The sequence below is a fragment of the Pleurodeles waltl genome, chromosome 7, assembly GCF_031143425.1.
Source record: "Pleurodeles waltl isolate 20211129_DDA chromosome 7, aPleWal1.hap1.20221129, whole genome shotgun sequence".
Classification (NCBI taxonomy): Eukaryota; Metazoa; Chordata; class Amphibia; order Caudata; family Salamandridae; genus Pleurodeles; species Pleurodeles waltl.
In genome coordinates, this window is record NC_090446.1 from 295,991,140 (window position 1) to 296,013,215 (window position 22,076).

The 22,076-nt window shown below is 40.9% G+C and overlaps 1 protein-coding gene across 13 annotated transcripts in view; it reads left to right on the forward strand.

Annotated features, from left to right (window-relative positions):
- EPB41L1 (erythrocyte membrane protein band 4.1 like 1) overlaps positions 1–22,076 on the forward strand; it is a 458,763-nt gene that overhangs the window by 377,449 nt on the left and 59,238 nt on the right. For 4 of the 13 annotated variants that reach the window (XM_069243684.1, XM_069243688.1, XM_069243694.1 and 1 more), the window contains 5 exons: positions 99–274; positions 6,502–6,659; positions 14,546–14,581; positions 16,543–16,737; positions 20,368–20,469. In XM_069243684.1, the coding sequence (XP_069099785.1) occupies positions 99–274; positions 6,502–6,659; positions 14,546–14,581; positions 16,543–16,737; positions 20,368–20,469 (667 nt within the window). The remainder of the gene's footprint in view (positions 1–98; positions 275–6,501; positions 6,660–14,545; positions 14,582–16,542; positions 16,738–20,367; positions 20,470–22,076) is intronic. The other 9 variants (XM_069243690.1, XM_069243695.1, XM_069243691.1 and 6 more) reach the window with 3 other exon arrangements.

Here is a 22,076-nt window from a genome sequence, read left to right on the forward strand (position 1 = left end):
CATAAGTGTCTATATAGAGCAGAAAAAAGCAATAGAATAAAAATGCTTTATTTATTTGCCTGTTTTACTACATCCTCTTCTTGTACTTATCTTTTCAGGTTAGTGTCTCCAGAACCTCCTCCCAAGGGCTTTTTGGTGATGGGCTCCAAATTCCGGTACAGCGGCAGAACGCAGGCACAGACCAAGGAAGCGAGTGCACTCATCGATCGGCCCGCTCCCTTCTTTGAGCGCTCTTCTAGCAAACGATACACCTTGTCTCGCAGCTTGGATGGAGGTATGTACAGCACATGGACCATCAAGTACAACTGCTTTTCTGGTAGTCTGAGGAGTGGGTGAAGTTTTGTGAACATAACATGGTTAAACTGAAAGCTAAAACATGCCCTCAAATAAGCTTTAATACCATTCCCATATTGCACAAAACTAGCGAGCTTGACCCTCTTCTGCTGGAGTTCAGGGGAAGGGTTGAGAAAATATTTTCTTTTTTAATAAGTCTAAACCAATCATTTTACATTCCAATTTTAGAAATGTATTAGCTACACAGCCAGAGGATTTTCCAGAATTTATGAAGAAACGTATTCCAGTAATTCAGGAAAAGGCACCCTACTTTCCGGCATCTTCAGCAGCAAGTAGCAAGTGCACTTGTAAGAACTGTGCCTCATGACTGCATACGGGGCTTGATGGTCTTTTCGCTCCTAGCCTTGAAAACAGCCTGCTGTCTTTCAGCCTACTTAGTGTTTTCTCTGTGTACAATTTGCTAAAGAACTTGGAACTCGATTTGAACAGGGCCTAAGAGAGACAACACATAAATATTTGCCTGCAAGAAAATTTCAGTGATTAACTATCTTTATAGAGCTCTCACCCTGTTTGAGCTGGATTCCATAACTCCACCTAGACCAAATGTAGGTACAAGTTCACAGACTCTCTCATTAAAATGAACAGTATTGAGTTCCTCAGGGCGATTGTGGGGTGAGTTCGTTCTGCTCATTGGATAGAGGCTTTTCTCTGGCATGTCCTGCCCAACGTGGATTCCTCGGTCCCACATCGTCAGTGCTTGGAGGCCGACAGCCAGTCCTGCTTGTTGGAAGAAGGGTTAAAACCTTTTCATTATGCACAAGAACAATTGATGGTGCATACTGGATGATGGCCACATACCACAAGCTCCAGAAGCATTATACATTATACTTACTCTGCACTGCCCCTGCTTCCATCCAAAAACACAAGCAGGCCTAACACTCCTTTAGGTCTGGCTATCACTAAACAAGTCCCTAGATAAGAGGCAGGCTGTCTGCTGGGTGTGCTGACCCCCATCTAACCTCCATTACACATAGTTCTTGTGTGGACATGACTTACTCCATATTTCATGTTACTACGTAGTATTTAAGGGCTACACAACCATTCTTTTGTCTTTTTCCACTATATAAATAGCCAGTGCAGTTGATTGCTCCCTCACATTCGTTAGTACTCTGCTCCTCTTTGCTTTAAAGGTTATGGAAGGTGGTATACCTATGTCAGATATAGAGAAATATCTGTTTCCCCAGCATGGTGATAGAAATGCTGTGCATTCTGTGCCAAGGCAATTCAGTTTGTCTTTGCTCAGTATTACAGAAATACAGTGCAACTTCATGTTCTGACTTTGAACACAACCCGCTCTATCAGGCCACACAACTGTCTAATGCTGTTCAGTCCTGGAATGCCGTGCCTCCTGCTACTGAAAGAAAGGGCTCTATTGATAGTGTACCTCAATCTTGAATCCCAGTGTGTTATACTAATTAAACCTTAAAAGTCCTTTTAGATCTGGCACTTCACTTGAATCCTGACCTGCACCACATTGTGCTATTCCATTAGGCATTTTGGTAGACAAAAGGGCAGATAAAAAGGAGCAGGTTTGGTTCTCGGTATATACAAACAGTTTGATTCGGTCCATTTCTGTCATGATTACAATAACTTCTGTGAAAGTCTGTTTTATTATTTTCTGGGGAAAGTATGGTGACAGTGGAGCCACCATAGGTCTCCCTATGGTTCCATGAGATCGTATATAAATTAGTGCAAGTCATGCAGACTATAGTTAAGAATTATTTAGAGGGTGTGAGCTGGCTAGCAGAAGGATGCAAAGTCACAGAGTGGCTGATGATGATGAGATTTATACACAGCATTTTGCCAAGAGCCACCCCTTCCGCAGACCACCAGCTAAATGGCTGATTACACCCCAACCAAAACCTTGAGATCTATGTCTATTAGGTGTCTTACAGACCCTTGATAATGCATGAGTATGACAAGCAACAAGTCACTTCATGTTGTGGGAGTCAATTTTATAAAATGAGCTGTAGATATTAGGTTGGTAAAAGATCTAAAATTCTTTAGAAAAAGTTTGTAGACCCTTCTTTTTTTAGATTGTCTACATTGTTTCTTGTTGTTAACTTGTGCTTTGACACGTTGGTGCATTCTAAGCTTACTGGACTGGATGAGCCTAGCCTAGAATTTATGAAAGTGATGCAGGTACTTTTACCTTGGTCTGATCATTTATTAGCTGTAGTCTTTCCCTTTGCCAAGACCACACCTTCCAGGTTTCTGACATTGAAATCTAATTTTCTAAAAGGACGTTGACTTGGTTGCTGACTTCATTAGTTCCTCTTTTCTTTTTATCTACTTCACGTCCTCTAGGTGACAGTGTTTCAACAACTAGCATAGCCAATTGATATTTTGACCAAAATGAGCCCTCTCAAAAAGGCTTTGTACTTTACTGAATACTTTGTAACAGTGAGAGGAGGATGCAGTCAGATGGGAAATTAGGGAAATTGGATTGTCTTGTAAGATCTCTCAAAGTGCAGAAGAAAATTAAAGTTCAGTGACATTGGGATGGCAGGAGACTTTGCCAAAGTAAATGAAATATTTTTTCTTGTTGATTAAGTTATTTAAAGAGCTAACAACTCCAGTATGCAAGCAGCATGTATGCTGGTGGTTATTAGGTGTCCCTGTGTGATGGCTAAGAGCCTGGCTTCTATCTTTGAGAATAGAATAACCAACAACATAAATGCTACTAGGGCTCAGCCAGAATGTCTAACAACAATAACGCCATCTGGATTGTAGCACTCGCAACTCCATGAAATTGGAAAAAGGTACTGAATACAAGCCACACATTTCACTGGAGTACTGTGCTATTCATCTTCCGCTTTGGAACCTGAACTGCCGTACTCTGACAAGTCATGGAGATTGTTCCTGTGGTCTTTATAATGTTGATGGCGCCCTGTGCAAAAGTCTTTTTTGGAGCTCACCCCTTGACCACCTCCTCGGATTCCCTCACTACCACCCAGTAAACATGCCTCTCATCTCTCCATAATCCCCCGTTCACATACATTCATTTGTTTTAAAGCACTTGCAAAGGCTGGCTTTACAAATTCACTCAGCTATCCACATAAAACATAGTTTTGTTCTTTTGACATTTTATTTGCTTCCTGAAGGTGGACACTCAAGGAACTTTTCAGCAGGTGCTTTTAAATCACAAATTTCTAAGTTATTGCTAAACACAATGCCCCCCTGAGGATAGCGCCCTCCAATTCAAGTCAGCACCCGGTGCGAACACACCGCTCTCACCACCCCAAAGCCGGCCCTGATTATAAATCAAATGGTTGATACAGGTGGACATCCCAACCACTTTTAAATTATCAGTAGTGACAATGTACTGTCTGTGGACAGCTGCAAAACCGCCTCAGTATAGTTTCCTTTTTGGATTTGCTGATACGAAACATTTAAGATGAACTTTTGTTGGCCAAGCATGAAGGCAAGTTAATGACGTTTATTTTTCTAGAGGTGTTGTCTGTCTGTGGGACAGAGTTCTTCTGTTGAAGGAGTCAGCTGCGGTTGCAGGAATTTTGGGGAACACCAAATGCCTAGTTCACCTTCTTCTTGCACATGGTTTCCAAAAGATTCAGGTCTCTCCTTTTACACAAGCAGTACATTTTGGTGCCACTCAATGGCCACCTTCCTTGACACCTTTGGGTAGCATCTGCATGCAGCCAGTGGCAGAGATACCAGGAATGCAGAAGCTGGATTTGTAGCTGTGTGCCGATGATACTTTCATAACCATTAACCTGAGGAGTGTTGTGAGCAACACAATCTCACAGAGGCTTCAGGACATCCAAAGAAGAATGGAGCTTAGCATGTTGACCCTAAATGGGTTCGAGGTGACAGTGGTGCTGGTGGGCAGTCTTAGCCAGGCACTCCTCCTTTTCTATTAGCCTGAATCTATCGGAATCTCCCCAACTTTCATTCGGCATGTTAGAATATTGGTGTCTGTTTGAAACCTGACTTATCTAGTTGAGAATAGATTTGGGAAGTGAATAACAGCTGCAACTTGCATGCAACAAGCTTAGAGCGTTGTACATTAGATGCTCAATATCTTGCAACCCTCATCAGAGCAACGGTGTTTGATGTTGTTTCAGTTTGATTAATGCTATTCTTTCTACATCAAAGGCACTGTGTAAGCCCAAGCCTGGCTGTTCCAGGTGCAGAATCGAGCAGTCTGGGTTATCTGACAATTGAGACCTCAGGATCTTGTTTCTATTAACACGGCTCTTGGTTGACAGTGGTAGCCTGTCAAAGGTTTCCGACTCTCACCCATTCTCCAAACATTCTATAATGATTGCAGCTTCACAACTTACCTGCAAGTTAAAGTCGGCCCCAGCCAGGGAGGGACTGGCCTATAGAGCAATCCAGCTGTGCCCGATCGGCTGGTCTGACAGTTCAGTGTGCAGGCCCATTTTTAGCTGTTTGTGGGCCTGTTTTATGTTCTGCCTGGACCAGATTTTTAATGTTGATTCCCCTAATATTAAAAAAATTCCGTGCAGTCTTCTATGCCTTGAGAAGCAATTATATATTGTGTCTTTAAGATCAAAACTGCCTAAAATTTCAAGCACAGGCCACTTTTTTAGCTAACGACTTCACTGATTGGGGCGACTTTTATTTTGGTGCCTGGCCAGCCTATGTGATGCTTTCCAGAGTGTGCTATAGATAATCGTATAACACTTTAGTTTTAGCTGGGATTTTAAGGCTCACCTGATTCAGGGATCCTACCACTATGGTTTATCCCATTGATATTAGAGATGGGCTCACACGCCCTCTCCCGGACACTTTTGCCTGTCAGTCCAAAGTGGTTCTAACACATGATCTATCAAGCTGCCCTTTTGATGCTTGTTGGTGTAATGACCATAAATGGCTCATAACAAATCCTGATTACGCCCGTCTATGTACCTCAGACATGATTTAACCCTCACTTTTCTAACAGCTCATTGAAAAGCCTGATGCCTTATGCCATTTCCCTTTAATTGGGACCTACAACACATGTTGCTGTTATGCTATGGAAACTCACTTAGCTCTGTCAGTTCACCTTGTTCTTCCATTAAGGCACTCTTTGCTGTTGTAGATTAGGAAACCCGCTATGCTCTGGCAGTGCACCTAACTCAAAATGAGAATCGGATGTGCCTTTGCCTGCTAATTCCCTTTCCACATGCTGTAAAGCTGGCATACACACAAGGCAGAAAGTTGACGCTGATAATGACTAAAATACATCATGCATTTCGATATATGAAGCAAGCAATGGGGGAACAAATGAAACTCAACTATTAATGTGTGCAGGCAGTGACATATAAACAAACACTGACTTTTACGAGACCGACGTTATGTTAGTGAGACTTTGCTGAAGAGTATGAAGTTAAAGACGGGGATCTCTATTGAAATATTTGAGGCTTCTAACAAAATGTTGTACACTGAAGAGTATACGTTTACCAGCAAGGGATACCTATTGCAGTACATAAGACTGATACTAGAGGGATATATATGGCGATGTATGATATAAATTCTGAGTGAATGGGAAGTGCACAAACGAATAGGAGGTGTACGACTCCAGACATATGAGACCAAAGAGATTCCACAGAAGTGGCTAATTTTGTAGCCACGAGGGAAAAATATGATAATAGTTCAAGACCATGATTCGGGATGGAGGAGAGCTATACTTCAGTGCTGTGTCAAACAGTGACACTCACTGGTGTTTATATCAAGACTTTGGTTGAGGTATTTGTGAGAGTTTATGTAAATAGAGGAGGCTTGTGACGTGGGATTGGACAAAACACTGATGATAAGAAATTGAGGCAGAAGCCACGAGGTTGGAAATATGAGCATGCCTGAAGCGTCATGCAGGTGAGGAGATAGCACAATTATTAATTTAGGACTCAACTGAACTGTATATGTTCAGTGATGCAGGAATAAGACTTTTGGTTAGTGGTGTCACTGTTGTGTTGTGTTTCTTTGAGTGAAATTTTATCGAATTGAATATGAGTTAGATGGGAATATGTTAGAGGGCAATGAAGTTTAAAAAAAGTGGTGCATTTTATGTTTCTGTGTTCAGATTTGAGGTCACTAAGTGGTAGGGGTGAATTTCAGGACCTCTGACTGATTGTAACCCTCCAGAGCCTGATAGTCTCATCAAATTGATACTTATCTTTGCAGAATTCTCCAGGCCCACTTCTGTGAACGAGAACCATGATGGTGGCCCTGACTCTGAGAAACGGGACCATGGAGACATGGATTTGGATGGGATGAGGAACAAGCATGAAGCTGAGGATGATGAGGAGGTGACGACACCTACAAAGATCAAGGAGCTGAAGGTGTGGACGTGTCGGCCTGGGGAAAGGGTGGGGTGTTAATGGTCTAAACATAGAAGGAGGACGAGATGGATGCCGTTAGCCATTTACTAAATGTGAGATAATGGGCTCCGACTTTAGGCACAAATCCCTGGGCAGACATTCCAACTAATTTGTTAGAAATACCATGCCACTGGACACAGTAAACATATGCCTGTGATTAGGATCTTCCATATGGGAGTATCAGTCTTTTCTCTGTTAGCCTTTCTTTATCAGACAGAAGTACCCAGTCATTTTGTAATAGAGTGACTGTAGCAGCCAACCTCCTCAGAGCCCATAGCCTCCTCTTCACCACATGCGAAACCTATTGAAACAACACAGTCACGATCAATAGCATTTATAGATATACATCATGTACGAGATAGAAATATATTTTTTTTAACAAAAAGGGATTCCAAAGTAATAAGTTACTGTGCTCAGGGCCCACAGCCATGTTCCATTTACTCTTTGGGCAAACGTTGATGCATGCAACTCAATCCATAGATTGGTGTTGAGGCAAGAAAGAGCACAGTAATTGATTGTCACATAGTACATCTGCAGTCTCAGTAATAAGTGATAGCAGGTGAGATACATAGATTGAAAAGAATAGATAAAAATATGTATAATTGCCCCGGCACCACATCGCATGCATCAACATTTTCATTCAGTGTTACTTTACCTACTCAGACCATAAAATCACATCAGACATAGTTGTTGCACTCAGCACAGTGGGTCTTGCAAAAAGCCTCCCCATCCAGTACCAGTAAATAGATCCGAGTGTAGCTGTTCTAGCACTCAAAGTGCTCAAGATGAGCATATCATTTGGAACTTATGCTAGCCTTGAGTCCAGGTAAACTGCCTTCTTGTTACAGGTGTTTTAAGCAGTGCCAGGTGGATACAGCAAGGCACGCGAACAAGAGTATATGAATCCACACACACACACACAGGCGCGCACTGCATACCCAGCTACATGAATGGACAAATTAATTTGATCACATACACATTCAATAACGGTCCAAAGCCAAGGTAGACGGCAGCCCAGGTCACCACCACCAAGGGGAGTAAGGGGGGTGCTATAGTGGGAGTACAAGTGATGAAGGCAGCCACATTTCCAGAGGTGGTTGTTAGGGAGTTGCTTCATTGCCTATATTGACAACAATATCTTATTTGTCTAAAACCCTCTTATACTATATACTATATATGTCTAGACGGGCGCATACTGTACATACTAACAGTGTTTTGTAGGCAACACACACACATTCTCTATGTTTATAAAACAATTATGTATTTTTTCCCTCTTAATCTCCATGGCCATCTGAGTCCCTCTCTGTAAACTCTCTCAGAACGGAGTAAAAGAGTTATATTTATCAGATTCTGCAGTCGAAGTGCATTTATAAAAGTATGGGAACTGTGATCCTGAGTGCAATGGGGGTGGGAGTTACTAGTGACTGTAGAGATGTTCCCCAAGATGGGGCTAAGAGGAAAAAATATTCTGTAACTATTTTTTAATTTTTTTTACTTTCAGTTAAGTGCAGATAAAATAATGTACACACCTTATATGAAAACTAAATTAAAGGTAAACTAATCAGGGTAAAAATCCCTATTTTCCAATATATTAAACCTCTATTGACTAATGTGATCACTGCAGATAGTTGTGTGTAGCCAGAGAGCTGCACACTAGAAAATTGGTTGGTGCAGTGGAGAATAGTGACTTGGGTATTTTTAGTGCTACGAGTTCCCAGCCTGTAACAACAAGCACTATGAATATGTAAGTCAGTATTAAAATTGCAACACACATAGCATAATATAAGCTGTCCCAAAAATGTGCAAAACTATATAGTTTTTTTTAAAAAACAAGTGCTTCCAGCGTATTATTGTTAGTAATAAGCGATCAGACGGCACCTAGTGCAAATATTTTTGTGTCCATTAAAACACGAACTCCAGAAATAATTTTGTATCCTCTCAAAAAGAATGCCTGTTCGTCTTCATGAACTTTCAAATGACTCCATCAAGTAAATACTAAATTAACTTCTAGACAGCCTCTACATTTGGTGATTAACCAGTCACACACATTACATTTTTTCAGGTAGCAGGAATCCCTGTTTCTTCTTTAACTCTCTGTTCCTCCATCAACTCCATAGAAGACCCCTCCTTTTCACTTTCAGCTGAGCCATTTCACCTGTCTCCATCCAGCATTCTGGGATGGTATTTTTTAACAAAGATAAGGGAAACTGGTTTTATTAAATTAAAACGTACGGGCATGTCGTTCTCCATAGATCCCCCCACTTTGAGCTCTGTTTGGAGTATAATTTTATGACGACAGGGAGGGGAACATAAGAGGAGGCCTAGGATACTCTGCCATAAACGTTTCTGTCCTGCAGGCATCGTATACATTCAAATGTCCCCAGCTTGGCATAGGATGGGTGCACGGCACAGAAAATGTGCATTAGTGGAGCCACGTCCACCAGGTAACTGCATTCCAGATCCCGGTAAAGCAGAACAGCCTCAGAGAATAGAGCTTATGGAATACAGTGGTGAACTGACTGGTAGCTCACAGCCTCTCGGCACACGTAAAAATGTGGCTTTAAATCCTACATTCCCCTGTGGTGGCTTATCTGAAATCTGCAGCTTGAAATGGATATGTTTGCTTTGCCTACCACGGAAACTGTGGAGCCTTATTCTGTGCCTCACACTGTCACACATGCTAATACAAGAAAGTAGCCTATTGAATTACCCATCTACCTGCGATAAATATAAGACAAATCCTTGGTTGGTGGACTAAGACATTTTTGATAAATCCAACAAAAAACAATGAATGAAATAACAACTCAAAGAAACGTGTTATAGCAGGTTCCTAATACTATTAGTCGATACACATAGTAATTTATTCATACAAAGTTACATTGCAGAGAGGGTGAGAGAGAGACAGGGGTATTAAACATTGTTTGGCAACAAAGAGTGTATGTGAGAAAAGTGGCTGAGTGATTTGGTGATTCACCCAACAAACTGAAAAAATAACTAATGTGAACAAATTTAGTGATCTTATGACTAAAATAACAACAAGGTGTCACACGCTGTATTGAAGAAAAATAGGCAGTTTCAACACTAACAAGAATTAATCAAATATAGTTTCACAGTAACGTAGTGGATGACGTTTCGGCCTGGAGGGATAATGGGGTAATTCCTCAGGAAGGGTAGGTCAGAAGTCCTGGGATGAGTCCTAAAGAAGTTGACAAGGAAGAGTAGCAGGCCAATGAAATTTTAGAATCATAGAGTGTTGGGGTAACAGGCTGTGAAGGATAAGAATTAACTGACTTGATGGGAAGTGTTGGAAGTTTCTAGTCTCTAAACAGTAAATGAGAAGGCAAGGGGAGTTGTGGAAAAGCTATCAATGTGAGGATGCGTGGTGAGGGTGAGGTACATCCAACAGCTGAAAGACAGACTAAGTGGGTAGATAAGGACAAGTTATCAGTCTTGCAAGGTTGGTGAAAAGTACCAGCCTGTCCACATTTATCAAGGATGCAATGACCAAAGATGTGGCTCTTAAGGGAGCTCAAGGATGTTTTTGTCAGGATGGGGTAGAGCAGGTGTAAATCCATGTAGCATGCGACCACAGCAGTAGAACCAAAATAATTGAATATATGAAGTCTGCAGGAAGGGGGATCTGCGAGAGAAATCGTCGGGAATTGAAAGAATTGCATTGTTTGGGTCTACATCACATCGAAAAAACAAACAGAAAAAGATGAGACAACTCAATACCCAAAGGCCTATAAAGGGGGTCTGGGACTGTGATGACACCACATGAATTGTGGTCGTCCTGGATGAGGTGGAGAGGCAAAGGTACTCTTAGAGAGGAGTCCCGCAACGAGAAGAGCAAGTCCCTGAGTACAGCAGAAGCCATACGATTATCACACTATTGGAAATAGACCAGGGCACAAGAGGCGTTCCAATGAAGGTAAATGAGAAGTGCCAGGGAGACTAGTTGGTGCAGGATCCTAGAGAGAAAGACTTGAGGCACAAACTGGACCAGCAGAGTGACGTCACTGTTTTTGTATGATTTTTCAAAAATATTTTAGTTCAGGAACTATTGTTTTGGCACATTTCACCTGTGATCTTGTTGCTTCATTGTCTGCTGATTACACAAGGGTCACATGCAGTACCTTGGGCACCATTCATAAGGCCTCTTTTAACTGCTGACACCATACAGGTCAATGAGGTGCCTTGCTTCTTAAAACAGACTCGCTGAAACTTGGAGAGATAACAAACGCTTTAGGACGAAATGCTCCACATGCAAGACTCCTCCCTTTCAAACTTCTTCAAAGCCATTACCTTTTAATACTTGTGAGCAAAATATTAGTAATCAGTTGCACATGCCCAATTAAGTATCTGTGCACCTTTTCACCTTTGTCAGCCCGGTCAGCTTGGTATGAATTAAAAGGCTTTGCTTTTTATTTTGCTATCACTTCGACCATTGTGCCAGAATCATATCTTCCGTCTGAGACCAGCAGTTCACTGTGGAACACAATCTACTTTCCAGGAAAATACTTCTGCTGACCAGTACTTTTAAAATATGTAATGGACACGTGATGCAGCATTGGCTCGACTTAACCTTTCCACCATTCTGTTAATAACTGAAGAGTAAATTGTTAGGGCCCACAAAGCTAGTGCAGTATATCATCTTTGCAGAAATCTATGAGGGCAATAAAATTATCACATCTGGAACATGTTCCAGCTGACAGGATCACAATCTTTCTCATAGTTGTAAGGAATGCTGGTTACTATCTAGAGCCTTGGTGGATATCTGTTTGTTCTCGGAGTCGGAAAAAAGATACCATGAACAAGTGCTTTATCAGTCTGGACTCTATAGAGAGTTTTTCAGTGAATGTGAGTAATTTATTAAGTGAGTTTGGGACTGAATCTGCTTGTCTCAGTTCACTTAGGTAGAAGTTATTTCCTTTTGTGTCGCGCAGATTGTGGGGGAAGGTCTGGTTATGTCCAATCCTGCCAGGAAACAGCCAATACAAAACAACTGTTACCATTACCATTACAACTCAGTTGTTACCACGCAGGTACCGTTACCACGCATAAGCTTTGCAACACATGATTTTACAGCGCCTGTACCTTTACCAGTCATGCCTTTACAACGAACTTCGTTGGGTGGCAAGGGATTTTCTAGGGTTTAGGGTGTGTATTGGTTTTTAAGTAACAAGCATGTTTTTTAGGGTGGGTTTAGATTTGTGGCTGGGAAGGGGTTTTGGAGAGTTTAGGGTGGGTTTGGGTTTTTGGGTGACATGGGATCTTTTAGGGTTTAGGGTGGATATGGGTTTCTGAGTGGGATGGGTAATTTTAGGGTGGGTTCTTCGGTGGCAAGCGTAACTTTAGAGATTACCATAGGTATGGGGTTTTGGATGGCAAGGGTAATTTTAGGGTTTTGGGTCAGTATGGGTTTTTGGCTGGCAAGGGATTTTTTAGGGTTTAGGGTGAGTATGGGTTTTTGGGTGGCACAAGATTTTTTTTAGGGTTTAGGGTGAGTATGGGTTTTTGGGTGGCAAGGGTAATTTTAGGGTTTAGGGTGGGTTTGGGATTTTAGGTGCCATGGGTATTTTTAGAATTTAGGGTGGGTTTGGGTTTTTGGGTGGCAAAAGTAATTTTAGGATTTAGGACGGATATAGTTTTTGGGTGGCAAGTGGCATTTTAGGGTTTTGGGTGGGTGTGCGTTTTTGGGTGAAAAGGGATTTTTTTGTACTTAGGGTGGGTATGTGTTTTTGGGTGGCAAGGGAGTTATTAGGGTGGGTATGGCTTTTTGGGTGGCAAGGGAATCTATAGGGTTTAGGGTGGGTATGGCTTTTTGGTGTCAAAGATAATTTTAGGATTTAGGGTGGGGCTGAGTTTTTGGGTGGCAAGGGTAATTGTAGGGTTTAGGGTGGGTATGGGATCTGGGTGGCAAGGGATTTTTTAGGGTTTAGGGTGTGTTTGGGTTTTGGGTAGTGGGTTCATAAGGTTATATATATGTGTGTGTATGTGTGTACTTACTATATATACATATATAAATAAAAAATCTATATACACTTTCACAGTTATTTATTCATGTGGATATATATAAACTGTATATATACATATTTATGTAAAAATAGTGTGTGTATATATATATATATATATATATAAATATTTATAAGGTTTGTACCTACTTGCGCCTGTGCCTTTACCATGCATGCCTTTACCGCTAAAAATGTAAGTATTTTACTGGAAACTATAAACAATTTATATAAAAAAGGTTTATACTTACCTGTAAAATACTTAAATTTACTTGCAAAACCTTTACCACGCGTACGCCTTTACCATTGATCCCTTTGCTTTGAAATTTGTTGTAAAGGCATGCATGGAAAAGGTGTAGTCGTTGTACAATCCTGCGTGGTAAATGTTACGCGTGATAACGGTACCTGCATTGTACCGGCCGTGTTGTAAAAACATGTGTGGTAATGGCACGCATGGTTCCATCATACAGCCTATCCTGTCATTTCTTCAGGGTCTTACTGTATATGTTGTTGTATTGTGTTTAGTTTTCTCTGGTTCACAAAGATCAGTAGTCAAGTGATGTAATTTTTCTGTGATGCTGTCTACTGTGCTAGTTAGTCATTTTGATATCTTATAAAACTGTCTGATTTTGTCACAATGGCACCAATAATAAATTGTGATGAGTCTATATCAATAGCTAATGCTAGTGTGAGAGAGCGAACACGGTTAGAGTTTTATAGTAACAACAGGTTTCTGCTGTGCAAACTCAACTACAAAACATACCACTCTCAATTTATGGTTCCACATTGCAGACCTCCACCATCAGCATATGTCATCACACACTCCATCACATCGTATCAGAAAACACAGAGCACAACAACTCACAATCCCCACACTACTCCAAATTCTTCAGGTAAGTGCCGTTTAACAAACTCATACACAAACACACATGCGCACACACGCACACACACACACACACACACATTCACAAGATCCATGTCCTTCCACGTTGGTTCAGTCAGTTCAGAAGTAGGTCATAGAGCATAGCCTCCTTTCGAAGCTCCTCTAATGGGACTCAATGCCTCACCTCTTTTAAAACAGCTCCCACATAGACCTCCTCCAATGCCACTGTTTGTCTTACACCTTGTATGAATGGTCTTACATGGGACCAGATGACATTAAAGCTACTCTCTTGTCTGCAAGATGTGCCTGCCTTCCACACCCCTGGGTCTGAAGAAAGGTGGCAAAGACCGCTCCTCCTGTGATGACGCTCCTTTGCGACTACCCACAACACATACAGACTGAATCACCGCCATAGTAGCATATAGTTGGTCAATTGAACACATGCATTATGAGCTTAACTCACAGTTCAAGACACCGACTATAGAGTAAGTCATCAACTGATACAATAAAAGTGACAAAAATTCAAATAATACATGATCACTGCTAAAAGAAAAAGCAATATAACATTATAGGAGTCTTGCAGCATTAGCACAACACAACAATGGCAGAGCATGTGCTGTTCGTGTCATATAGCAATAGTCAGACACTGGATATAAAAACTTGCACAATGTTGGATGCTGCTACTGAGAGTATGCCCATCAATAGGGGGGCTTTAGTTCATAGACATGGTAATGCTGGTCGAGGCTTCACTCTGCTGAACTCCATATCAATGTGTGTTGTTAATGGCGGAGAGTCTTCCATAAAAACAGTGATGTTAGTATCATGAAGAATGTGGTAACACAGTCAACTGGTGTTACTCTAGAACCTTCCCTGGGATAAGATGGACAGGCTGCTTATGTCATAACATCACATTGATCCCCCACTGCTTATTTTAAATCCCTATCCGCTGCCAGTCGGAACAGGAAACCACACCACGGCACAAGCAGGAGGTATTCAACGTTTGTCCGTGGAGTCCCTCTCCTCCTGCACGTTTTGCTACCTCAACAATGCATGCACTGAAACTTCCTCCAGCTGTGTGTTTAGTGGAATACCAGACGTACTATCCCGGACTTTCACATCACTATACTGTTAACTTTGAAGTTCCTAGAGCTTTCGTAAAATTTGCAATTTATTACTTCACAAAGCACAAAGAATTCTGACTGACGTAATGCTCTTTGTGATTATCTGGACTTCATAAAACTTGGTTGATACCACCTGTGAAGTTTTTAATGATGTTTCATGATCGGTACAATACCTAACAATGCTTACAAAATGGGGCATTATGCAAAGGTTTTCCACAATCCCCTCCCTGGCTATCCAGATCAAACGTCTGATATTCCAATAAATAAAACAATTCTCTTTCTTTCAAACCTTTCCCCATTCCAGCCCCTAATAACATTTAAATCTATATTCCCTCCTAGATCTCACTGTGGATTGTAGCTCTCCAGCCAGAGTATCCATGTTTGATTGGGTGATTGATACAAGCCCTAATTGGACATTTATAGGCAACTGGTTTGTGAAGGTCAAACAAGTAATTATAGCCTATGTTGGGAGTTCTTGACCTAGTGGGATGTCTATGGTAGAATGGGGTATCTTCTAATAACAAGTTTACCATTAATTGATTGCTATTACTGTTCGGGCTGATGTATTGATACAAAGCTAGGATCTTTGTTCTTCTTGGGTGATAATAGCCAATTAGGGTGTCAATGACCTCAAGCGAAATCTATACCTAAAGGATTCATGTTCCTGTCTGGCTGTGTGTCATATCCATGCCTTAGTGTTTTATGTCAATGCACTACTGTGGCATCTCCGCTGGATATGTTAGTTTTGTTGGATTGTGAACGTACACTATATGCAGATATTTATGAGTAGGTTGGATGTTCATTCCAGGATGAGCAATGTGTACCTCACTGTAGTCTCTTTAAATATCAATATATGGCAGCCATGCAAATCTTTACTCAGAGATCCATGACTGGATTTGGAACGTACACTCTGGTGACGCATGCATACTATACAGAAGTGTCCAAATGGGCCACTGAGTCTTTTGGAATATATTTGGTATTGTACACTCCTTCATAAATAGCTGTCTTCAATAGATATGGTTTAATTCTTTGTTTTCCTGCCTACGTCTTGTGACAGAGTGCATGTTCTGCAGTGGTTTATTTTGTAGACATTGTGCAAAGTCCCCAAGAAATCCATTCTCCTCATTGCATGGGCATGTCCTTATCCTCACATGCTATCATATATTGCTTGTTTACATTTTTGCATAAGTGTTTTGAGATCATTCCTTAACCAATTTCTGTCTGTTTTACAATACTTTATGTATGTATCTTGTCTCACTGTGCTTGAGCTTTCCCATGGATCGTGTCCATTTTATATTGTAGTTGACATAACTGCTTAACTCCATTCCCTCATCAATCGCTCTTGGCGTTATATTACCCTTTTCATGTGGTGTATTAATTAATGCTATAAATACTCCAAGTGGTTATTATTGCCATATTCTTAATTGCCCATAACTCTCCTGGCATCAGCTCACTCATCCACCTATAATCCATTTCTGCTTCACCAAGCATAGCCCAGTTAGGTTCTTAAACTAACTCATCATCTTCACATTACTCATCTTGTGACTCCTACTCATACTTCATGAGTAAACAAAGGCCATATCACAAAAGCTCTCATTGCCACAATGCACAAATTGTTTTTAAAAACTACTCCCATGCATGTTCCTTCATTGTAGAGCATACCTTACCATGATGGTTGGTGAGCAGACCCCCTTTACTCCATCATGTTGTTTGAGTTTTTAATGTGAATCTTTCCTATTGTGAATGATGAATAATGCTTTACTAAGGATTGGGTGCTAACAGTTTCTGTCATCTTCTATCCCTCCTCATCCATTCCTTTTCTACTAAAGTTTTTAGACAAATCTCAGGATGTTCTGCTGAAGCACCAAGCCAGTATCAATGAACTGAAGAGGACACTGAAGGAGCCAAACAGCAAGTTGGTGCACCGAGAAAAAAGCAGGGAAAAAAGGCTGCCTTCCTCACCAACGTCTTCCTCACCTAAGCAGGAGGAGTCACCACAGGGGACACCTGAGAGGTCCACTGAGGTCAGTTTTAAAAAAATGATGATCAACAGATTAAGTATTATTTGTTTGCCCATTCATTTCTCTCCATCATCTAACCATTTCATCCTTATTTTATCACCTACATGTATATTTTTTGTCCTTCTAGAATCCATTATCCCAAGCAGAGCTAAACTAAAACCTCATATTAGAAGTGTTGCCAAGTAAGATGGGTTCTTCTTTTGAAGTCAAAACGACCTATCTTAATATATTTTTGTGTTTTTTGTAAATTGTTGGAATTATTTTTGTCTTCTTCGTTTGATTTTCATTGAAAGGTGTCAGCCATATTAAGTTGGTTAGGTGGTGTCAAATCAGACTTGTGTAATTTTACCTTCTTTGCCACAACACAAAGGTGGCTCTCAATCAGTTAATACCTATTTGTAGCAAGCAAGATCTTGGAGTTGTCTATAGATTTGCAATGTATCTTGCCTGATGGGACAATGGACTGCCTCCATCCAGTATGGCAAAATGGTATTTAGGAAACGGATAGCCATCAGTGATGACAATTAGGACCAGTCTTTGCTTTGCTTCTACTTGTAGGACAAGGCAGTAAGTATCATTGAGGAACTAATTCAAACTTTCCCACTTCCATATTGATAATGGAAACCATTGAGCAAGGAGTCCATCGGTGATGTACCACAGGCTGGTCACATCTGTAATTGGTCTCTCAAAAATAGACAGATGGCATTAGGGTGGCCTTAATTCCTCTCTAATAGGTGACCTAATGTCCCGTCTGAGCCTCCATAGACAGACACCAACCCCCGTCATCACCTGTGAGAGATACAGCTTATGAACAGTAAGGGCCAGATGTAGAAATTTCTGATTTTGCGATTCGGAAATTGAGAGTCGGTGCGACTTGCAATTTTCGAATCGCAAAATCAGATGCAGAACGGTGTCTCAGACACGGCCTGCGAATCGCAATGGGGTCGCAAAGACCCACCTCATTAATATTAATGAAGTGGATCGCATTTTGCGACCCCATTGCGATTCTCTGCACTCACAGGGATGGTGGCCTGCTGGAGACAGCAGACCTCCATGTCTGTGACTGCTTTTTAAATAAAGCAGTTTTTTTTTTTGTATTGCAGCCCGTTTTCCATTGGACCACTGCCTGCTCTGAAAGAACATTTATGGCAACATTCACAAAGGGGAAGGGGTCCCATAGGGACCCCTTCCCTTTTGCGAATGTGTTACCACCAGTGTGACACTGGTGGTAACTGCAAATTGCTTTACGACCACGTTCGCGGTCACAAAGCAATTTAGCATTGTGGTGCGAGTCGCAAATAGGAAGGGGACACCACTTCCTATTTGTGAGTCGCATTCCCATTTTGCGAGTCGGTACCGACTCGCAAAATGGGAATGAGCATCGCGATGCACGTTTTGCATGGCACAAACTGCGATTTTCGCAGTTTGCGCCATGCAAAACGCTACCTACATCTGGCCCTTAGTTTAGTAAATATGTTGGGGCACACAGCAACTAGATAAGCCGATATGTGTGTTGTGTCTGTGAACGTACTGACAGCAGCAGTAATAAGGCTTAAGTAAGTCATGTAAGATCTCTGAGTTAATGATATACATTCTTTTCTAATTTTCACATCTCTAATGAGCCGAACATTTGGTATAAGGGATTACGTTCCATCCCTTTCTTGAAGGAGATTGAGAGCTATACATTTCTGCAGCTATCCTTCTTCTCATCCATGGCCAGCCCATTCCTTTTCTCTCTTTGTTGGTATGTGTGTGCATCTTAGCAAATGTGAATTTATTTGTCGCAATAAATTGTGTGTTGTTACAATTATATTCAAAGCGATTAACAGTTATTAACAAATGGTATCTATAGTGAGTGTTCTGAACAGACAAAATATCAACCCTATTCTTTATTCAGCTGGAAGTAGAAATGTCTTGTATAAACTATTGGTGCCGAATGAAGCAACATATGGCCACTCTAACAAAGGGGAATTATGGTTTTGCGTTTAACATTGAACTAATCCAAAAACATTATGTTGGCTATTTTTAGCTGCAACCCCATGCTATGGATTTTCAACAATCTATAATCATTGCCCAGTCACATAAAACCATCAGAAGATGTCTGAAAGCCCAACGAGCAACCCATTATGCTGTCAATTGAAGTCCTGGTTGTGTGGAAACATTGGAACTAATTGTAGAAGCCAAACACTGTGGAATCAATGGAAATTTGCATGTGAATCTAACAATGTTGGCTTGAATCGTGCATGACGCCTTTTTGTTTACAACAGCATGAAAACCCCTGGCCCTTAACAAGGATTCACAATCAATTAGCACAGGCATGGACCCTATGTGAATTATCTCACAAGGCTTGTAATAAGCATGAAGACCTGTGTATTAGCATGGATGCTGGAGGAGTAAATCTGATGATCTAAGGATTTAGGTTGTAGCTTTTAGAATTAACATTGAAACTACCACGGTGACATGCCGGCGACTGTCCATCAGCATGCTGACCTTCGACAATAAACACAACAGAACTGTCTTGGAAACATGAAGGTAAAGCCTCTTGTGTGGTAGAGTTTGGAAATTGACATCTCTGAGGTAAAATGTTCACAACAATGTTGATGTCACTTGGCGAATATACCCTGGATACTTACAAGGCAACCAGGAACTTTAGATGACACACCATAATTACAAATACTGCAGGCCCTTGGATGACAGAGGTACAATGAAAAAACTAAATAGGCCTTCGATGCTCACCACACACAGAGGAGGATACCAAATCCTTTTATGTAATGAATTGTCTTAACTTGCATGAGGGTTAAGCCAATTTAGGCAACTGTTGTGAGAGCATTAATTTGTGTCTCCATTATGTTACCCTTTCCTGCTTTTTGGGAGGAGGTATCTATTTTTGTGCATCCCTCCTACTTACGGTGTTAAATGGTATCATCCAGACTGCTATTTTGTGGCACTTGGAGGCATTCTGCTTACCAACTTTTTTCTTGGATGGTCCTTTCTTAGAAACCTTGAGCAGAGTGCTGAGGTCCTCAATTGTCTCTGCATGTTCTCTAGGCAGACATTCATATTTTTCACTGCATGATGTTTAAACTTTTTTCACACTAGGCACTTTGTATTTTTGTTTATAGACTTAGGGCCAGATGTAGCAAAGGGTTTTACCCATTCTGTCCTTATGGGAAAATGTGTTTGTACATATGGCCCTAAGTCCTTTAAGAAAGTATTTTCTTCACAACTGCTGAAGTGAAAAGGAGAACGTCATTCCTTTGCCATTTCAGACTTGTTCCTGATTTCCCAGTGCTGTCACAAAGTTTACTGAGAACTCTTTGGCTTGGCTAGGCCAGGACTTCATCTAAGTGAGATGGGACAACAGAGTCTCAAAATGCCTGGTTTTACCTTCAGTCAAGTTGATTGAGATTGGCTCAGACTGAACAAAATAATAAAAACAATCTAAGTTTGAGTAGAAGGCCCCACATCAGATGTTGACATTTTTCCTTCATGGATACTTACATTACAGTCACTGTTGAAAAACCTTTGTGGAGTTTGGGTCAGAACAATTGATGGATGTTGGTGTCTTTTTTTTCTCCTTTTTCTCCTCTCTATTGGGTGTTTGGTATATCCTCCTTATATATGCTGGATCAGGGAATGGAAGAGGAGGAAGAGGTCGACAACTTTGATCCTGAGTCAGCTGCACCATTAAACGTGGAGACTTTATTGCAAAAAAGTCCTGCCTCTTCTCCTGAGGTTGTCAATATTTTGTTTTACTTTATTGCTTCTCATTTAGTTTGGCTTCTTCTCTGTCTCCCTTCCAGTATCCTTCTCTTCCTTTTTTCTTTTTGAACTTTCCTTAAAGCATTGATTACAAGTATCTTTCTTCATTTACTGCTCTGTGTACCCCACCTCTCTTCAACTTGGAAACATCTTTCATTGGACGCAAGTTAGTGTCTCTCATTTTTGTTTCTCTCCAAGAATCTTTCTTCTAATTGTGATGACCAAATAAGGTTAAATGTAGACTTGCACAAGAAGAAAAGTCCCAATTCTACCTCCTTATGCAATTTTGAAGAGATGCTATTAATAGGTGTGTGGAAGAGCCGCACTGTCGTATTATAGTGGATGGGCGATGACATAAAAGGTATGGTTTGCCTCCCAAGAATATGTGACTTTCCTTTGTGTTTCTGCAATCACAACAAGGATATTATGAAGACTATGAATCATATTTTGTAGCGTTACTCATTATTAATGGGAATCCACCTTGCAGGAGGTGGTTGACTGTGCCAGTTAATTTGGCCTTCATTTTAACCTCATAATTCTGGAGTGAAGTGGTTCTTGTGATGTAGCCTTGTTTTGAAAAAAGTCAAGGGATTTGTCTCACGTTAATTTTGAAGCTAAATCCTTCCCCTTTCATAGATGAACCTGATTAAATGCTCTGTGCTATCTCTTTCGCAGCTCAACTAGATGTTTCTTTCCTCAGTGAGATCATGCATTAATTCAGAGAATTAATTAAAAATGAAAAGGTTGTTTGTCACAGATGAAAGCATGGGCGAGGACCTCACACTTCAGAGTAGACCCCATCCTTGTCTTATGGACTCTCGGAATCTGAAGATGAAACATTTAACACAGTGCCAGTTAGGCCACAAGTGTCAGCATGCCATGCGCTCTAGGACGCTTGCAACAGAGCTGCAGAGACAGCCACTGGAGGACGTGGATATATGATAATAGGTGCTCTGGCCAAAGGTTCTCAATAGTACCTTCTTGATTTTTGGAGCAACAAAAACACACATGACATAGATGCAATTCTTAGATATGTAGCTTAGAGGTGGGCAGACTCTCGTAGTGTTCTTCTTGTACATGCCCTGAGTGCAAATCATTTTTTTTTTATTATATGTTTTCCCCAACTTTTTGTTAGTATTCTGTTCACTATGGATTGCGGCACCTGTTTACAAGAATTATTAAACAGGCCACTATCTTTTTAAAATATTTTTTATCGATTTTACTAAACCATTCATCACAGGGGTCCAGATGTACTGAAACTAAGCAATTTGTGGCCAGTACTTTTGCAACGAGGGTGACATTTTGCATGAACTAATGAACTAATAGGTTGGTTCACAAAATTCTGAATTGTAATGTGTTGCAATCAGACCTGCCTCATCAATATTCACAAGGTATGTCACAAATTGTGACTCATTACCATTGAATGCCATCTTTGGGATGCAGTTAACCGAAAATTGGTTTTGTCAGCATTCACCAAGGGGAAGGGATTCCTTTGCGCCGCTTCCTGTTTGAGAATGGGTTGCCACTACTTTAATGTAGTTGGCAAAATTGGAATATTATGCGACTGGATTTTGGTCACA